This window comes from Hypomesus nipponensis, chromosome 9 (genome assembly GCF_054491055.1).
Source record: "Hypomesus nipponensis isolate SF chromosome 9, ASM5449105v1, whole genome shotgun sequence".
Lineage (NCBI taxonomy): Eukaryota > Metazoa > Chordata > Actinopteri > Osmeriformes > Osmeridae > Hypomesus > Hypomesus nipponensis.
Window position 1 is genome coordinate 4,182,501 of NC_140369.1, and position 19,462 is coordinate 4,201,962.

The 19,462-nt window shown below is 51.9% G+C and overlaps 2 protein-coding genes across 8 annotated transcripts in view; both read left to right on the forward strand.

Annotated features, from left to right (window-relative positions):
• The window catches only part of ip6k1 (inositol hexakisphosphate kinase 1), a 26,788-nt gene extending 13,878 nt beyond the window's left edge, over positions 1–12,910 (forward strand). For 6 of the 7 annotated variants that reach the window (XM_084706225.1, XM_084706226.1, XM_084706228.1 and 3 more), the window contains 5 exons: positions 1,940–2,398; positions 5,494–5,713; positions 5,972–6,153; positions 8,191–8,366; positions 9,289–9,991. In XM_084706225.1, the coding sequence (XP_084562351.1) occupies positions 2,140–2,398; positions 5,494–5,713; positions 5,972–6,153; positions 8,191–8,366; positions 9,289–9,855 (1,404 nt within the window). In that variant the 5' untranslated portion in view covers positions 1,940–2,139 and the 3' untranslated portion in view covers positions 9,856–9,991. Of the gene's footprint in view, positions 1–1,939; positions 2,399–5,493; positions 5,714–5,971; positions 6,154–8,190; positions 8,367–9,288 lie in introns of all 7 variants that reach the window. The other variant, XM_084706232.1, reaches the window with a different exon arrangement.
• Positions 12,911–14,194: 1,284 nt separating this feature from the next.
• Positions 14,195–19,328, forward strand: gmppb (GDP-mannose pyrophosphorylase B). Its single transcript, XM_084706387.1, has 10 exons — positions 14,195–14,333; positions 14,982–15,191; positions 15,455–15,535; positions 15,760–15,808; positions 16,198–16,340; positions 16,441–16,599; positions 16,963–17,041; positions 17,187–17,314; positions 17,559–17,741; positions 18,039–19,328. Exons 2-10 carry the CDS (start codon positions 15,063–15,065, stop codon positions 18,168–18,170), a joined length of 1,083 nt encoding a protein of 360 aa, XP_084562513.1. The 5' UTR covers positions 14,195–14,333; positions 14,982–15,062; the 3' UTR covers positions 18,171–19,328.
• Positions 19,329–19,462: the final 134 nt, after the last annotated feature.

The window sequence follows — 19,462 nt, forward strand, 5'->3', positions numbered from 1 at the left end:
GTGTGTGTGTGAGGGCTGCTGTTCTGTGTTGTGTTAACCTTCAGTGTGTGCCTCAGTGATAAAGCAGCTGTTATACTATGACCATGTATGGTTAGACACACACACACTCCACCACACACACGTACACATCATTTGTGCTTCTATCGAGTCCTGGAAGAGGGTGATTTAAGCCTGCCAATGGGTAACAGCTACTTTAAACACTGCCTGAAGTTACATTGCAGACTGTAAACCAACCTGCCTCATGTTTATAAAAGCATCTATAAATCTTCTCTTGATCATTGATCCCTTGAATCCAGCAAATGTTTGTGTGTGAGTGTGTGTGTGTGTGTCGTGGGGGGGTGGTTGTACATTTTTCAAGTCTATAGTCTTCACCAGCAGGTGTGTGTTTAGCTACAGTGTTGAAGCTAGCAAGTGTGGGCAGTTGGGCTGGTGTCTGGAGGTGATTAGAGTCTGGAGGTGGATGTGGTTCGAGTCTCCGGGTGGTTCGAGTGTCCGGGTGATTCGAGTCTCCAGGTGGTTCGAGTCTCCAGGTGGTTTGAGTCTCCGGGTGGTTCGAGTCTCCGGGTGGTTCGAGTCTCCGGGTGGTTCGAGTCTCCGGGTGGTTCGAGTCTCCGGGTGGTTCGAGTCTCCGGGTGGTTCGAGTCTCCGGGTGGTTCGAGTCTCCGGGTGGTTCGAGTCTCCGGGTGGTTCGAGTCTGGAGTGTGAAGCTCCAGGCTGCAGGAGGTCACCAGCCCTTTAAGCAGATCCACATGATGGATCAGCTTTGGCTGCAAGATGGAACACTTCAATGTCACTGGGTGTTATCCTGCTGTGAGTCAGAGGCTGTGTCTGTGCGTGGCGGTCAGTCGGTCACTGTGTGCCCAGGTTGGGATGGGTACGGCTGGGCAGGATAAGGAGTGTGATCTGCTGTCATATTATTCATCCACTCAGGTCACTCTCTTTCTGCTGACCTCAGCTCCGCGCTGGTGACACCTCTCCCCTGCCTTCTCGCCAGGGCTGCGTCTCAACTCTGTACACTGGCCTCCTCACCTCCTCTCTCCTCCTCTCCTCCTCACCTCCTCTCTCCTCCTCTCCTCCTCACCTCCTCTCTCCTCCTCCCTCAGCTTGAGGAGAAGGGTAAGGGTGGAGAGACAGTATGGAAGTAGGCCGCTGCAGACTATTAAGATGCCCCCACGCTGAGGGTCTTTATGAGCGCCAGTGTGGTGATAAGGATTAAGTGTGTGTTTGTCAGTGAATGTCAGTTGAGACACACACACACAGGCTGTTTACAAGCTCTTAGCGCCTCTGTAGAGTGCAGTTTGTAGGTGAATGTCAAGTGGAACACTCACAGCAGGTGTGAGGGGGGGCTATGAGCCCCACCTGACTGTGTGTGTGTGTGTGTGTGTGTGTGTGAACTTGAAAGAGCTTTCAGAGCTTCCAGCCTTAGAGCTCCCTTCTGCCTGTGAAAGGCCCCATGTTGCTTCCCATAACACCAAATAGGACCTTTCACACACACACACACATACACACACACACATATACACACACATGCCACAGAACACATGCAGGCTTTATAGAAAGCCCTGGGAATGCAGGGGTGTGTCAGTGGTTAGATCAATCGCTCAATTAGCTGACCCCCTCAGAGTCTCTAACAGAAAGCTGGATCACCTTTTAAGGGGCTGGGAGGAGGCCTGGCTGGGCCCTTACTCATCTGGTCTGAGTCTGGTCTGGTGTTTTCCTGCAGTCACCTCGAAGATGGAAGTGGATGGGATGTGGAGAAGTACATTACTAACACTCTCTCTCCCCTCCTCTCCCTCCCTCTCTCTCTCCCCTCCTCTCCCTCTCTCTCCCCCCCCCCTCTCCCTCTCTCTCCTCTCCCTCTCTCTCCCCCCCCCCTCTCCCTCTCTCTCCTCTCCCTCTCTCTCCTCTCTCTCTCCTCCCTCTCCTCCATCTCTTCCAGGAGGCAGCAGGCGTAACACACCCTGCTTGTCGCCAAGCGGGGATTGGATCAGTCGGTTGGCGGGCGTGGCCGGCGGGCTGGCTCCTCCCCCTCCCGGCGGCAGCGTGCGCTCCCAGCCGCCCCCTCCCTGCGCCCCGCCCTGCTCGCCCGGCCTGCGCGCCCGTGCCCATGCCCCGGCCCCCTCCCGGCCCCCCAGCGTCATGTGCCTCCCGCACGCCATGGAAGCGGGCAAGCACGGCGCCGGCCCGGCGGTAGGGCAGACCCAGGGGGGCCCGGGGGTCCAGGGGGGCCGGAGGGGCGGGGGGGTGCCCCTGGAGCCCTTTGTGCACCAGGTCGGAGGTCACACCAGTATGATGCGCTACGACGACCACACGGTCTGCAAGCCCCTGATCACCCGGGAGCAGCGCTTCTACGAGTCCCTGCCCCCCGACATGAGGGAGTTCACCCCCGAGTACAAAGGTGAGGGGAGGAGGAGCGTGCACACACACACACACCGCATACACACCACCGAAACACACATCACACACACCACACACCGCATACACACCACACAAACACACATCACACACACCACACACCGCATACACACCACACAAACACACATCATACACACACACACACTGCATACACCTCATACACACCACTCAAACCACAGCGCGCACACAAACACACACCCCACACACACACACACACATAATCCCTGTCTGAGACAGCGCTGGTACGTTGGCAGGATCATAGGAATTCCTGTCCAGCAGAAGTGGCTGAGATTAGTGTCACGTCAGAGAAGTGTTTCAAAAGGATACACATGCTTCCTGTGCTCTGCTCTGCTCAGTCTCTCACGCTGCTAGCTGTCAGGGTAGTTGTGTCTCTGCTGTAGCAACGCTACCAGACAGCCAGACGGGCTCCTGGGTCTGATCCCTGATCCAGTTCCTTCCTGGGTTGAGGTCTGCTCCCTGGACCTCCTCCCTTGGTCTGTTCCCTGGGTCTGTTCCCTGGACCTCCTCCCTGGGTCTGTTCCCTGGGTCTGTTCCCTGGGTCTGTTCCCTGGGTCTGTTCCCTCGGTCTGTTCCCTGGGTCTGTTCCCTCGGTCTGTTCCCTCGGTCTGTTCCCTCGGTCTGTTCCCTCGGTCTGTTCCCTCGGTCTGTTCCCTCGGTCTGTTCCCTCGGTCTGTTCCCTCGGTCTGTTCCCTCGGTCTTTTCCCTCGGTCTTTTCCCTAGGTCAGCTCTGCAGGAAACCGGACAGCCAGCAGGATCTGGTCTGTTTTACAGACTCCATTAGCAGGGATCTGACACACACAGATACAAACACCCATATATCTCTCCAGTCCTCTGTCTTCCTGCCAGACCAGGCCCTGGTCTGGGTTTGGCTCTGAGACTTGAAGAACATGCACTTGTCCAGAGCTGCACATATACAACCTTCACTATCCATCTGCTTCCTGATCCAGACAGGGGTCAGGGAAGTCTGTTCAGATTCTGACGAGTCGAAATGCACTTATCCGGCATCTGGCCTTACCAGAGAGGCATGCTGGTCATTAGTGGTCTGAGAGAGAGAGATGCAACTGCTCTACAGTGAGTGCTGCAGTTTGTCCTCTGAGGTTAGACTACTGAGAGGTGTGTGATATAGATCAACACTGTGGGTGGGTGTTTGTGTGTGCGAAGCACTTTCCAATGTCACTGCTTTGGGTGCACTCCAGACGACCCCCTCCCTCCCTCCCTCCCTCCCTCCCTCCCTCCCTCCCTCCCTCCCTCCCTCCCTCCCTCCCTCCCTCCCTCCCTCCCTCCCTCCCTCCCTCCCTCCCTCCCTCCCTCCCTCCCTCCCTCCCTCCCTCCCTCCCTCCCTCCCTCCCTCCCTCCCTCCCTCCCTCCCTCCCTCCCTCCCTTGTGTTTCCATCCATGTGTCTGTTTCCATGAAGGGCCTTATAGAGGCTATATATAGATCTAACTCCTGCCCTGCTCTCCGCCCCTAGCCTCCACCTCAGCCCCTGCCCTAGCCTCGGCCCCTGGCCACAGCCCCTGCATTGTCCAACCACGACAACAAGGGCTCCCAGGAATGACCCCCAAGCCTGGGAGCTATGCATGAAACGCAGCTATTAATAGGTGTTTGGGACTCCGACCCACCTCACACTCCCCCCTCCGAGCAGGACAGCCAGGGAGAGGAGGGGGGCTGAGATGGGGGCAGATGTGTCTGACCTGCAGGGCTGTAGAGCTAAACAGGCTGGCCGTGGTGGTGGTGGTGGTGGTGGTGGTGGTGGTGGTGGTGGCTGAGTTGAGCTAGATAAACAGGGGTGATCTCTTCCTGTTGTGCCCGGGGCTTAGGGAGGGAAGGCCCAGGGAAAGCAGAGCTCCAGGCTGTCTACGAGTACGCTTGGCTTGCCACACCCAGACGTACACAGGGCCAATTCCTGATCGTCATTAAACTGAGCCCTTCCACAATTAGACCCTTCCTCCCTGGCTTACGCACGCTGTCTCTCTCTCACACACACACTCTCTCCTAGGTTCTGACATCAGCTCTGTCTAAATTCATTAGCGGTTTGGGACGATGCTGACATTACTAAGGAGGGATCACACAGATAAAGTACTGTGCTACACTTTCACCCTCTTTCTCTCCCTCTCTTTGTCTCTCTCTCTTTCTGTCTCTCTTCTGTTCCTCTCTTTTGGTCTCTCTCTGTCTGTCTGACCTCTCTCTTTTCAGTGTTATCAGAACCACTGTTGACGAGGGAGTTTGAGGGAGTGTGTGTGTGTGTGAGAGAGAGAGAGAGAGAGCTGGAGGGGGTGGGTGGGGGGAGGCTGAAGGGTGGCGTAGTGTAAGGAACATGACACAGCAGAAAGGCGACACCCAGACATGCAGAGAGCTGAGGAGTGGAGCTGGGGAAGTGATCCCGTCTGCCTGATCCGGTCTGCTCCCCGCACATGGACAGTAGTGGAGAGGGTGTCAGACGGGGGGAGGGGGGAGGTGGAGGGGAGGAAGAGGTCGAGACATTAGAGGATGGCACAGCGTGGTGGTGGGGTAAAGTGAGACAGAGCGAGGTAGAAGGGTAGAGAGCAAGACCAGCTGTGACAGTGAGGGGATGCAGAGCTGTGTCTGGCGTATTGAGGCTGGGGAGAGGCAGGGAGAGGCAGGGAGAGGCAGGGAGTGGCAGGGAGAGGCAGGGAGAGGCAGGTAGGGGCAGGGAGAAGCAGGGAGAGGCAGGGAGGGGCAGGGAGAGGCAGAGAGAGGCAGGTAGAGGCAGGGAGGGGCAGAGAGAGGCTGACCGCTGACTGAGGGAGCTAGCCGTGGTACCAAACACTCCCGCTCTCCCTCTTCCCATCATATCCACACAATCACTGCGGGCCTGCTGCTAGCTCTCCCTCCCATTGCACTCTTGTTTAACTGCCCTTGTGGGGACCAAATGTCCTCACAAGTATAGTAAAGTATGAAAAACTAACTTCAAAGCTTTTTTTCTAGGGGTTTTAGGCTCCCTCAAGGCACTTCACCCTACTTGCCTCCCTGTACTTACTGTAAGTCGCTCTGGATAAGACGCTGCTAAATGACTACATGTAAATGTGTGTGTGCAGGGATGGTGCTGGTGTGTTTTGAGGGGGACATGGACGGCTACATCAACCTGGTGGCCTACCCGTACGTGGAGACGGAGGGGGCGGAGCAGGAGGAGCTGGGGGAGAGGGACCAGCCGCGACGCAAACACTCCCGCCGCAGCCTGCACCGCTCCAGCAGCGAGCGCTCCAGCAGCGAGCACAAGGACGAGCGGCCCGCGCACGAGAGCGACAGCAGCGAGAAGTACGTCTTGGGCGGGGTGGGAGGGGGGGGGGGGGCGAGGGGGGGGTGTGTGTGTATGAGAGAGAGAGTGAGTGAATGAAATAGTTTAGGTCTGTGTCATCAGATTTCGATAACAAAAGTGCTCTAGTTCTCAACCTGTCTCTCCTCCTCTTTCTCCTCTTCTTCCTCGTCCTCCTCGTCTTCCTCCTCCTCCTCCTCTACCTCCTTCTCCTCTTCCTCCTCGTCCTCCTCTTCCTCCTCCTCCTCTTCCTCCTCCAGCCTGCAGGAGCTGAAGAGCCCTCGCCTGGAGCTGCAGATCCACTCGGATGTTCCCTTCCAGATGCTGGACGGTAACAGCGTCCTGAGCCTGGAGAAGATCTGCCACAACCCCTGGAGCCTGCGCTGCCACAAGCAGCAGCTCAGCCGTATGCGCTCAGAGTCCAAGGACAGGAAGCTCTACAGTATCCCTCTCTGTGGCGCACGCCACCTACAACCAGGTCTTAGAACCTAAACGAAGTCTCAGAACCTAAACGAGGTCTCAGAACCTAAACTAGGTCTTAGAACCTAGATGAGGTCTTAGAACCAGGTATTGGAACCTAAACTAGGTCTTAGAACCTAAATTAGGTCTTAGAACCTAAACTTGGTCTTAGAACCTAAACCAGGTCTTAGAACCTAAACTAGGTCTTAGAACTTAAATGAGGTCTCAGAACCTAAACAAGGTCGTAGAACCAGAGCCGTAACAAGGTCTTAGAACTCAGAACCAGGTCTCAGAACTCAAAATTTAGAATCACAACTTAAAACTGTCGATGACTCATTAGAAATGTTGCTTTAGGATCTTTTGGGGCTTTTCAAGGCTCTTACACAGACAGGTGGGGGGATATCAGTACCTCTACTCTTGTGGCCTCAGCTCATCACATGCTAACCCTTGTCTGGCCTCCTGGTAGATAGCAACATGCTACAGGAGGGATGTTCAGCTGGCGTCAGGCTGCACAGCGCCACGCTGGACATGAGTGATGGTGCTGCTATTGATCAGGGGCAGCCTGGATGCTAATGAGGTGACGTTCACGTTATTGATGGCTCTCAGGGTCAAGTTCCTATATTGACCTGTTTGGCTTTATAGAGACCCTTAAGATAACATGTTTACCTAGCAGGGTGACAGGTAGATAGGAGACACAGAGAACGGGAGAGAAAGGAGCCGCCAGAGAGAGAGAGAGAGGAGGGGCAGATAAAGAGAGAGAGAGAGAGAGAGAGAGAGAGAGGGGCAGATAAAGAGAGAACACAGAGAGAGAGAGAGAGAGAGAGAGAGAGAGAGAGAGAGAGAGAGAGAGAGAGAGAGAGAGAGAGAGAGAGAGAGAGAGAGAGAGAGAGAGAGAGAGAGAGAGAGAGAGAGAGAGAGAGAGAGAGAGAGAGAGAGAGAGAGAGAGAGAGAGGGGGGAGGGGCAGATAAAGAGAGAGAACACAGGAGAGAGAGATAAAGAGAGAACACAGGAGAGAGAGAGAGAGGGAGAGGAGGGGCAGATAAAGAGAGAGAACACAGGAGAGAGAGAGAGAGAGAGAACACAGGAGAGAGAGATAAAGAGAGAACACAGGAGAGAGAGAGATAAGAGAGGCCAGGCCAGGTCCAGGTAGCAGTTTTCTGATTACAAAGATAGAAATGGTAGAGAGGTGTGTCCTGCCCTGTCCATGTGTCTTTCACAACCCGGCCCTGGCCTCTTCTGTGCCTGTGTCTCTCACAGCCCTGGCCTCCCCCCTGTGGAGCTGTGGTCTCTGAGTTGGGTCTTGTTCTGATCGTTTGACCTCATGCCCTCATTCCCAGGAACATGCTGTACAGGGCTGTGTGTTTGACCTCCAGGCCAGCAAGGGGCTCCTGAAGGCTTCTAACCAGGCCAGGACAGCCCGCTGTCTCAACATAGCCCACTGGGAAGCTCATCTGGACACTGGCGGTGTTTTTAGTCTTTCAGCCAGAGATGCAACTTCCTCCTATTGGGATGCCTTCAATTTTTTGTCCACAACTCCCTTCCCTCCTTTCTTCTTTCATTCTTTCCTTCTCTCCTTTCTTCTCTCCTTTCTTCTCTCCTTCCTTCCTTTTCTCCTTCCTTTCTTCTTTCATTCTCTCCTTCCTTCTCTCCTCCTCTCCCGGCCTGTGTGTCAGAGGTGAACAGCCCCTCCCCCTCCCTCACACGGCAGCAGGAGAGAGTTGTGGTCAGGCGGGGTAGCAGCGTGCGTGGAGGATGTCTCAGCCAGCGCCGCACAGCTGCAGCTGAACCAGGAGGGAGAGTCCAGGACTCAGGCTCATGTTCCGCTCTGTGTTCCTGAACCACGGAGCTGGTCTTTGGGTTTTGATTGTGACAGGAGACCAGTCAGTCATTCCTCTTCACACCACTAGCTTTATACCAGGTGGCTGAGACGCGACCACACTCAGTGTCTACAGAACCTACGAGAGGTTATCAGGCTTCCATTGCTCCGTCAGGCTCCTTGACCCCCCCCCGCCCCCACAGAGTTCCTGCTGCTGGAGAACGTGGTGCACCACTTCAGCTGCCCCTGCATCCTGGACCTGAAGATGGGCACGCGGCAGCACGGGGACGACGCCTCGGAGGAGAAGGCGGCGCGCCAGATGAAGAAGTGTGAGCAGAGCACCTCCGCCACGCTGGGCGTCCGAGTCTGCGGCATGCAGGTGAGACTGACTGGATGGCTGGCTGACTGGCTGGATGGCTGGTTGACTGGCTGGCGTGTTGCTCTCCATCTCTCCATCTGACTCTGCCTCTGTCTGGCATGCAGGTGATACTATGACTGTCTCTCTGTGACATGCACATGAGACACTTTCTCACTGACTGTCTGTCCATTTATCTGTTTGTCTGTCTAGCATGTTGATCTCTCCTCTCTTAACATATTTCTGTTTATTTCTCTCTCTATCTCTTTGTCTCTCTCTGTCTCTCTCTCTCTGTCTCTCTCTCTGTCTCTCCCTCCCCCCCCCTCTCTCTCCCTCCCTCTTCCTCTCCCTATCCCTCCCCCCTCCCTCCCTCTCTCTCTCTCTCTCTGTCTCATACACGTCTCTGTGACTTTTCGAGGTGTTGGGTGATATCTGGCTTCGTTCAAGTTAGATGATATGTGGAGTCACTTCAGGCCAGGCTCGGGTAACAGAAAAAAGTATCCTGTCCAGCGAGGACACTTCTCTTCTCCCTCCCCTCTCCTCCTCTCCCTCTCCTCTCCTCCTCCTCTTATCTTTGTGTTACCTAGCACTCTGCCGGATAAATGGTTGTAGGGACTCCCAGTACGTAAAGGGGATGGCCGTTCTAACAGCAGTGCTGTAAAAATGTCTGCATACATTTACTGTAAATGGATTTTCCCTTTTCACGGAGGGCAGACAGACAGAGAGAGAGAGAGGGAGAGAGAGACACAGAGACAGGGAGAGAGGGAGAGAGAGAGACACAGAGATTGATGGATGGTGTGTGTTCACTGCTGTGGCACTCCAGATAACATGGACAAACGTAAAGCGCTCTCCCATACAAACAGCCACCCCTCTATCTCCACTCCATTCCGGTGCTGAATTCGATGACTCATTCTGTACGCGTGTGCGTGCGTGTGTTCTCCTGCAGGTGTACCAGATGGACACAGGCCACTATCTGTGCAGGAACAAGTACTACGGGCGTGGTCTGTCCATCGACGGGTTCCGCCAGGCGCTGTACCAGTACATGCACAACGGCGCAGGGCTGAGGAGGGATCTGTTTGAGCCCATCCTCGGGAAGCTGCGCAGCCTGAAGGCCGTTCTGGAGCGCCAGGCGTCCTACCGCTTCTACTCCAGCTCCCTGCTCATCATCTACGAGGGCAGGGAGCACCCGGGCCCGCCCCCTGCTCTGCCCCCCGCCCCGGGCCACGCCTCCGGCCACGCTCCCACAGAGCTCCGGAATTGCCCGGTCGACGGGCCCTCGGAGAAGGAGGGCGCGGGGGGGCAGGGACTCAGGGAGGGCCAGCTGAAGGCCCCCAGCCCCCCAAGCCCCTGCAGATGCCCCAGCCCCCCAAGCCCCTGCATGTGCCCCCGCCCCCCAATCCCCCACAGGTGCCCCAGCCCCTGGCGGACTGCCCCCAGCCAGAGCGCCCCCCCGCCCCCACGCCATCGGAACGCCACGGCGACGCGCCCCCTCCCGGCGTGGATGTCCGCATGATCGACTTTGCCCACAGCACCTACAAAGGTTTCCGCGACGACCAGACGGTGCATGTCGGGCCGGACCGCGGCTACGTGTTCGGACTGGAGAGCCTCATCACCATCCTGGAGGCCATCCGAGAAGAACACAAGTAGCCCTGGGACTCAGCCCGCCCTCAATCTCCCCCCTTTCACCTCTCCACCTCCTATCCTGAAGCGCTCCTCCCCACAGAGAGAACAGGAAACCAGACAGCGACCGAGGAGAAGGAGCCCGCTGACAGTTGAAGATGTCGTGGTTTCAGGGTCCCTGAGGGCCCAGTCAGCCACCGGACTCAGACTCAACCTTTAGCTTCTCCCTCCTCACTGGTCTCTAGGGAGAGCTGGGGGGGGGGGAGGGGGGCAGCTACACACACACAACCACCCCATAATAATAATAGCCTCCTGGACAGAAATGGCTGCTATGATTCTGGGAAACACAGAGGGTCATCAGGTCTGCCTTGTGTGTGGGGGTGGTGGTTTGTCGCCACCGTGTGGCCAGTTTAAATATTGCAGAGGTTCAGATCAGGGTGGGAGAAGGAGGGGGAGGCAGGCACTGCTCAGGGCAAGTTCAGGGTCAGCCTCTCTTTACTGGGGAGGGGGGTCCATCCGTGATGAGGGATGGGGTGGGGGACTGGGGGGGAGGCAGGAGGGAGGGAGCTAACACACACTCCCACTGCAGTTGTTCTATCAGGTGTCTAAATGAGAAACCTAAACGCCGGCAGCGTCTCAATAGCCTCAGCAGGTTTCCTCTCCTTGTCACCATCGCTGATCTTAGAGGACGACGCGCAAAAGCAATATTGACGACCGTCGTCGGGCACGCTGTCATTGGCTGTCGGGTCATTTCAGGGTTGTTTCTTCTCAGTATACGGTGAGTGATGGGAAGGAGGCGAGGGAGGGGAGGGAGCCATGTTGAAGTATCGGGACTGGGCTGCTGGCTGCTGTTTGTGTGAGCTTTACTGTAAAGGGAGGTGAAGGGGCAGAAGAACTTCTTCTGTTCTCCAGCAGAGCAGGGGAAAAAGAGGCCTGCCAAGCCTGGGTTTCAACACACCTCCTCCGCTCTGACTGGAACCTCATTTAGAACCGGTCAGCATTTTATGATGTTGCTTTTTATAGTTCCCTTACTCAGTGTTAATAGAGCCACTGTATTATTACCTTATTATATGATTTTATTCTCCTTTTTTTTTTTCATTTTGTTGTTGTGACATTTCTTTCTTTCTTTTTACCGCTCTGCTGTTACCAGATGCTGGTAGCTCAGTCAGTCCCAGGCATGTCAGTGGGACCATGTACTCATCCTCAGTCTGCACTCATCCCTGTGTTAACAAGCCCCCTTCTAGGGACTCGTCCCTGAAATCATCCCCTTATTGGTTTGCACTGTAGAAGGTGTCTAAAAGCATCAAAGCATGATATTTCCCCTTTTTCTTTTAAGTTTTTACTTCATTTTTTAATTTGGGTTTGTTTCATGGGGGCAGACTATAAATGAATTCCTCTTTCACTGACACTCAGTGATATTTCGTTCTTTGTTAGCACATGTAGCAGAGAGATAGAACCTGTCCAGATACAGCTCCTGTGCCCTCCACCTTCCAGCACCTTCCTGGATCTGTAAAGACCTGGCCAGGCGCAGTCACCCTGGTGTGGGTGACTCCGGACGCTGGCCTCTCGTGGTCCTGCCTGTCCAGATCTTCTCACCTACAGACCCGCCAGAGTGTGTTGATGGTAGGAAAGAGGGTCTTTGGACTCTGGACAGGGCTTTTAGTAGAGTCCACACCCCTCCCTGTGTGCTCATGTCCCCTCCCCCCCCCCTCCTCTTCCATCCTGGAGGGAGCATCCCAGTGTTGTATCACCTGGTTAGGGTGTTCTCTGTGTAGATGGAACAATGTTGCACTGTAGCCATACTCGTCACGTTTTGGTGATTCGTGGATTCTTTTCTCCCCTCTGGCTTTTACTGCGGGGCAGTCCTGTCTCCGTGTGTGTGTGTGTGTCTGTCAGTGTGTCAGTCGGACTGTCTGTGTTTGAGCAGAGACCTTCCCTAAAGCACTATCACCTCGGCGTCATCTTCCATCCAGGGGTCGACAGGGGCGACCTCTGACCTCAGATCTGTGGAGAGTCTGACCCCGGCTCAGTCATCAGGCGCTGAAGCTTCACGCTCAGTCATCCAGGCTCACAACACAACAGTAGCACGAAAAGTAGCTTTGCTGGGGGCCAAACCAACACATGGGGGTCAAACGCTGTCTGTGTTGCTGCACATGCTGTATGTGTATGTTCATCTTATGCATTGGAAACACAGTAAGGAGTTCTTGGTGACCCCCCCCCCTTCTCCAGAGGTAGAGGGGTTCTCAGAGCTAGTTTCAATTGGTTGGAAGACATTCTCGATCTTGTAGTGCTCACAAAAATGGTGTTAAAACGCCTGTATTGTAATCAGTTGACTGTACAGAGCTCACGTATGTATTAAGGACAGCAGTAGAACATCGCTCAGGTCTATTTACTGTTTAAAGAACGCAAAAGCTGAGGAGTCATAAAAAATGCCCAAAGACACGTCAGATTTCTTCTAAACACATATTCACCAGCCAGGTGCTACAGGATGAGGGTTAGGGGTAAAACGATCACTTTAATTTGTTGTTGTTTTTTTTTTTTTAAGGCGGTATTTGCTCCAGATGATGTTCCTAACAGGGGCAGCTGTTTTAGTTTCCTAGCGTGATAAAGCCTGCCCTATGCCAGAGAAGATAAAGAAACAATCACTTGTAAACAGAGAAGGGAAACAATAATCCATGAGGCTGTAAAGGGATTTCAGTGAAGTCATTCTCTCCTCTGGGGTGGATGTTGTCCTTCCATAGATGTGACGAGAAATTACCTGTAGTGAAAACAACAAAAAAAGATATAGAAATATATATAGAAATATATATATATATACATATAAATTCCCCTAAAATAATATTTTTTCCTTTTGTTGTTGTTGCATGGATGGATATTTTTTTAAGAATTATAATATGACATCTTTATGACAACTTTGAATGTGAGCTATAAAACATTTATTTAAGAAATTGCGTCTTTGTGTCATCTTTTTTTCTGTGTCTCTGGTTCAATCGTAACACGCAGAAGCTGGGAGGTTTGTGGCAGAGAATGGATTATGTTATTTGAATTGACATGCCGTAAACTGCATTTCATCTGGATCGATGGTGCTGGTTCATAGAGGCGGCAGGGGGGGGGGGGGGGGGGGGGGGGTTGGCGGGAATACATCTCACTTTAAAAGCAGGAATTTATTGTCTATGTTTGTGTCTGTGGCTCCATGCACTCGAGAACCGGGCACTGTATGAAGTTGAAAATAAGCCGGTGTAGGCCTATTGCTCAGGACCGATGAATGGGCAGTAGAGCGTGTGACGTTATTTGGTTGAGCGATTCTCGTTGGCAAAAAATGTATATAATATCATCCATCCATGCACCTTTGAATCTCGCAAGCCGCCAATGGGCACGGCATTTGTTATTGCAGTTCTGAAATGCTTCAACAGCGACACTTGCAGGGCATCGCGTTGATACCATGATTATTTCCAAATGTCATCTTCAATTCTCTACCACTGTATTGTAGGCTACGTGTGTGACAAAGTAATAAACAGATATAGATCCATACTGTATTAGATAAATAAATTATAACGTGCATATTTTGAACTAACATTCAAAATGTGTTCCTCATGGGAGATGATAAACTTCAGGTACATTATTTTATCATAGTTGATATATTTGCATTAGGTTGTTGGATTATTGAATATAAGAAAACAACATTATTCGAACATAAGTAGAGATAAATAGCCAACTAGTGTAAAACAACATGACGCTGGGCTATTTTTGTTCACTAGTCACCAACCGCTTCCAGAAATTCACTCATTTGATTTTGGCCTCGTCGAGGTAAACAACCATGATTGTATGACATAAATATGTAGGCTAGTTGTCACGCTAATCATTGGAGCCGTGACGTTTTGCGTCACTTTGCAGTCCACCAATCACGTGGTATCATTTTGACAACACTTCCTCGCCACGTTGTTTCCCCCTGATTGGTCTTCAAGTGGGATATGGGCGTGGCCAAATGAGGATTTAAGACATACCATTGTTTCGATAGGTAAATGCGTAAACAATAACCAATTAAGAGTTTTATTTTACAATGAAATGTAATATTAATTATTCCATAACAAACACATGATACAACGTCTTCATAAAATATACTGATATGTACGTTTTACATCCAATCTGTGAGTTACAAACGTTTTTATTTTGGAGTATAGATAAAACACACCCCTTTTAAAATGTAACCGTCAGTTTCGGTAGAAATGAATTCTAGGTCAGTTACGCCCACTGTCCTGTCACAGCGCTTTGAACAGACAAACCTGTTAGGGTAGGGTTAGCTTACGTGTCATTCACAACTGAAGTGCGTTTGTAGGATTTAAAAGAAATAGAGTTGATCAACTTTGTGAGGTGAGATTTACTTAGACCATCTTTACGCTGAGTTGTTGACTTACACTAACGTTATTCTTTTAGCCAGCCAGTGCCAGTAGTAGTGGGTAAGCTAACTGTGCTAGCTTTCTATTAACCTGGATTGCTAGCTAGCTATCAGTTAAAAGATTCAGTTGTAGATTTACTTTACTCTATTTGTCTCTATATATACCGTTATTTTAGTCGTTTTTTTCTGTATTGTTGTTTATACAATGGTATGTATTTATCGTACTACGTAGATTGCTAGATGGGCAAAAGCTGCTCAGTTAGTTAGCCATCATAAACCATTGGTGCTCAATTCACTTCATTCATTTAGTCACAGCGCACACTGCCTCTGTCATACCCGTTTTAACCAAACACAGTAGCTACAATAGCTTACTGTAATCAGCAAGTAACCATTGAACTTGGCAGCTACAGTATGTCCTTAGTCATTCAAAGTTTAGCTAGTTTGCGAACATGGAAGTTCCTATACAGAAATAAATAGCTTTGTATTATCAAACCTTTTTTGTAATCACCCGTATTAAATGGCCATTCTGAATTATATACTTTAAGTTTCGTATCAGTTTCGGTGAACAAAGCTGACGTCTGCTGCTAGTAATTCGTCATCTGTCTCCTGCCTTGTATTGTTAGGTATTTGACCGCCTACAGATTGCCCTGCCTGCAGACACAAAGGACGCTTGGATTGATGATCTCATCCCACCCCAACCCAAAATGAAAGCTCTGATCCTGGTTGGAGGTTACGGCACCAGGCTGCGGCCTCTCACGCTGTCCGTGCCCAAACCCCTGGTGGAGTTTTGTAACAAACCCATCCTCCTTCATCAGGTTGAGGCGCTAGTCAAGGTGAGAGCCATCCTCAACAGTCATGAAGATTAACCATGTTTATACAAAACGTATCTGATGGGGTTTAGGTGAAATAATATATTGAGTGATAATACTAAGCTGACGTGTTCAAGAGAGCTCTTGGTATCATGTCAGTTAGTTCAGGGTAGTCAAGCCTATCCTGGCTGGAAGGCCTGTGTGCCAAACCAAGTCAAACAGGGTGGTGACATTGACTGGAGCTGATGCACATTAAGTACCTTCCCTCCATCCCTCCCTCCCTCTAGGCCGGAGTGGACCATGTTATCCTGGCTGTAAGCTACATGTCTGATCTGCTGGAGAGAGAGATGAGAATTCAGGAAGAAAGGGTGAGAATATGAGAATAGACACGATGCACATAGGCCTGATGAAACACTGAAAGTAGGACATGGCTTCTCTGTGTTTTCGTATCTTTTCTGTGGTGCTTAAAGTCCATCGTGTGATCGAAACCCTTGCGCCACAAGAACAAGTTTCTTCATCAAAATTCCGATTCTGAATACGAAATATGACAAACGGGAAACAACTCTGAACATGATCCCATTGTGTTCCACAGCTTGGCATCCGGATCTCCTTGTCTCATGAGAAGGAACCTCTGGGAACAGGTGAGACTACAGTCCTGAGCCCTGTCTCAGTCCGCCCCTGTGCCCAGACCTTACCCTGCCTCCCTCTCCAACACTGCCCACACTCTCTCAGCAGATGCTGCCCTTACATGGGAGTGGACATGTAGAAGCTAGAACTGTCATCTTGGAACTATGACCTGAGGGAGTCAGGGGGCTGAGTGGTTAGGGAATCGGGCTAGTAATCAGAAGGTTGCCGGTTCGATTCGGTTTGAGGCCGTGTTGTGTCCTTGGGCAAGGCACTTTAGCCTTCTTGCCTCGGGGGGGGGGGGGGGGGGAATGTCCCTGTACTTTACTGTAAGTCGCTCTGGATAAGAGCGTCAACTAAATGACTAAATGTAATGAGCCAACGCTCGTCTCCTCCCCCGCCCCAGCCGGCCCCCTGGCCCTGGCCAGAGAGCTGCTGACGGACAACGACGAGGCGTTCTTTGTGCTCAACAGCGACGTCATCTGCGACTTCCCCTTCGAGGACATGCTGAAGTTCCACAAGCACCACGGCAGGGAGGGCACCATCGTGGTGAGTGGGAGCCGCAGGCCAGGTCTACTGGGTCCAAGAGGTCGCCCCAGCAGCTGTGGACGGAGGGCCGCCCTCTGAACTTTGTGTCTGTGTGCCTCAGGTGACCAGGGTGGAGGAGCCCTCCAAGTACGGCGTGGTGGTGTACGAGGCCGAGAGCGGACGCATCCACCGCTTCGTGGAGAAACCCCAGGTGTTTGTCTCCAACAAGATCAATGCTGGCATGTACATCTTCAGCCCCTCCATGCTGTCCAGGATCCAGGTGAGGCCAGGCCACCTCACACACACACACTGTCACACACACACTGTCACACACACACTGTCACACACACACTGTCACACACTGTCTCACACACACTGTCACACACACTGTCTCACACACACTGTCACACACACTGTCACACACACACTGTCACACACACACACTGTCACACACACACACTGTCACACACACACTGTCACACTCGCACTCTCTCACACACACACTCTCTCACACACATTCTTACACGCTGTTACCCACACTACTGTACACAAACACACGGCTCCTTGACCAATCAAAATCTACTGTGGCTACTGTGATTGGCTGTGAAGTGGAGGTTCTAACTGGGCTGTCCTGTCCCTGCAGCTCCAACCCACCTCCATAGAGAAGGAGATCTTTCCCCTCATGGCCGAGGAGAGACATCTGTACGCTATGGAGCTTCAAGGTACAGGATCCTTCTCTGTCACCTCGGAGAACTATCCACACCCTCTCCAAAGGACACAGTGGTTGTCCTCACCGTTGCTTTGTAACTGTCTCTCTCTGACTGATGACCTGTCTGTCTTCCTCTGTGTCTGTCTGTCTGTCTCCAGGGTTCTGGATGGATATCGGTCAGCCCAAGGACTTCCTGACAGGCATGTGCATGTACCTGCAGTCGGTACGGCAACATGCACCTGAGCGTCTACGCACCGGGCCTGGCTTCCTGGGGAACGTTCTGGTGGTGAGGGTCTCTCTCTCACTCTCACTCTCACTCACAGACACACACACACCTCTACTTTTGCTCCATGCTCTTCCACATTTAACCACAAGGGGGCACTCCAGGCTAGCTATATACATAACCGAGCTGAACCTTGAATCAAGGAGATGTGTAAATGAAGGACTATGGGTCCTGAAATGACAAACTCTACTGAAATACCCCCATGAAACCTCCAGGTAGCACTGTGTTCTGTCTGTTTCTGCCCCAGGCCCCTACGGCCAAGATCGGGGAGAACTGCACCATCGGGCCCAACGTGACGCTCGGCGCTGACGTGGTGCTGGAGGACGGGGTGAGGATAAAGCGCTGCACGGTCCTGAAGGGGGCCCGGGTCCGATCCCACTCCTGGCTGGAGTCCTGCATCGTGGGCTGGAGCTCCTCTGTGGGGCAGTGGGTGAGGAACACACACACACACACTTACCTTGTAGACTCACTATCTCTCTCACACACACTATCACACTGTTACCTTGTAGACCACCCTATATCTATCTCACACCCCGACCTTCCTTCCACCTCCCACTACCTGCACTACAACCTGGTTCCTCTGACCCCTGTCTTCTGCCCCTGGTTCCTCTGACCCCTGTCTTCTGCCCCTGGTTCTTCTGACCCCTGTCTTCTACCCCTGGTTCCTCTGACCCCTGTCTTCTGCCCCTGGTTCCTCTGACCGCTGCGTGATGTTCTCCTTCCACAGGTGCGCATGGAGAACGTGACCGTTCTAGGCGAAGACGTGATTGTCAACGACGAGCTCTACCTCAACGGGGCCAACGTCCTTCCTCACAAGTCCATCAACGACTCTGTGCCTGAGCCACGCATCATCATGTAGCTGCCACGCACCTTCATCCTCATCTCCGTCACGGTCCGCAACCTCCACCTCGGGAGAGAGGCGCAGGGTCAGGCCAGCTGGAGAGGCTCTCGAGAGGGGTAGCTAGGCTAGGGAGGCCTGCCTCTGACGGGGTAGGACCAACTGAAGAAAACTAAATAGAGCGAGAGATTAGAGAGAGGTAGAGGAGGGGAGGGATGTGAAGAAAGGAAAGACATGAACATTGCTGTTGAGATTTACTATGCATAAGAACAACTGAGAGAGCAGACCATACCAGAACAAAATAGGGGGGTGTGGTTATGGCTGGTTGATGGGTTGCCATGGGGAATTTGTTTGCTATTTTCTGTTTAATTCAACTTTTTTGTGTTTGTTTGGTTAATTTGGTTTACAATTTCCTGCCTCATAATTTTTCATTACGCTCTACTTTGATGCCAACCTCTGAATGTCCATAGAAGAACTCCCAATCAATGTCTGTGGGACTATCAATGCTGTTGTAACAACACACAGTTCACTGTAGGGTCAGCTGTAGAGAACAGAGTTCTCTCTTGCTCTGATCTCTCAGATTGAAGACCAGATAGAAGGGTTAGTATTTTTTCCATGCTTCAAACGTTTCAGTGAAGGAACTCGTTTGACCTTGTGTGCCATGACCGTACGATCTCTGTGAAACCCCTCTGTCTTTCCCTGCTGTGCTTTCATGCTCACGTTCAATTACCATTATGAGGGACATCTTAACAGTCATTCCATGTTGTGTCGTAAAGGATTCTCATTCATTGACAACACGGGATGTCAAAACGCTAATGTTGGTTAGTCTGTGGTTCTGTCAAACTTTTACTGATCTGATCTCCCCACTGCACTAAAGGTAGAAGGGTATATATGTGCACTAATTAGTACTCTGGTGATTACAGACGAGCCTTTCCTAGCTGTCTAGATGGGTGAACCTTAGGGTTGTGATGGGTGTCATGTTTCTGTTGTTACTGATTCTACGAGCCTCACTGATGCATCTCTTATCAGGGGGCCGGTGGCTCTGGGGCCGGTGGCTCTGGGGCCGATGACTCTGTGTCCAGCCTGTGTCATGGACCTGTCAGTGTCTACAAGAAGTCAAAACTTTCAATGAAGTAGTCCTTTTTTTTATCATATTAATATAATACCTTCCAACAGAAATGTCCTGTCCAGTGTCTGATTTGTCTTCAGTGAGTTTACTGTGGTGGACTTCAGTTGTGTCTGTGATCAAAGGCCGTTTCTTTGACACGCTCTAATAGGCATTTTAGACTTCAATTGAAACATGTTATCGTCTA

Coding starts and splice junctions, on each gene's coding strand:
- gmppb (XM_084706387.1), top strand. CDS start 15,063: ATGAAAGCTCTGATCCTGGTTGGAGGTTACGGCACCAGGCTGCGGCCT. Junction 15,536..15,759: donor TGAGAATTCAGGAAGAAAGG/GTGAGAATATGA, acceptor TGTGTTCCACAG/CTTGGCATCCGGATCTCCTT. Junction 17,315..17,558: donor TCCTGGGGAACGTTCTGGTG/GTGAGGGTCTCT, acceptor TTTCTGCCCCAG/GCCCCTACGGCCAAGATCGG.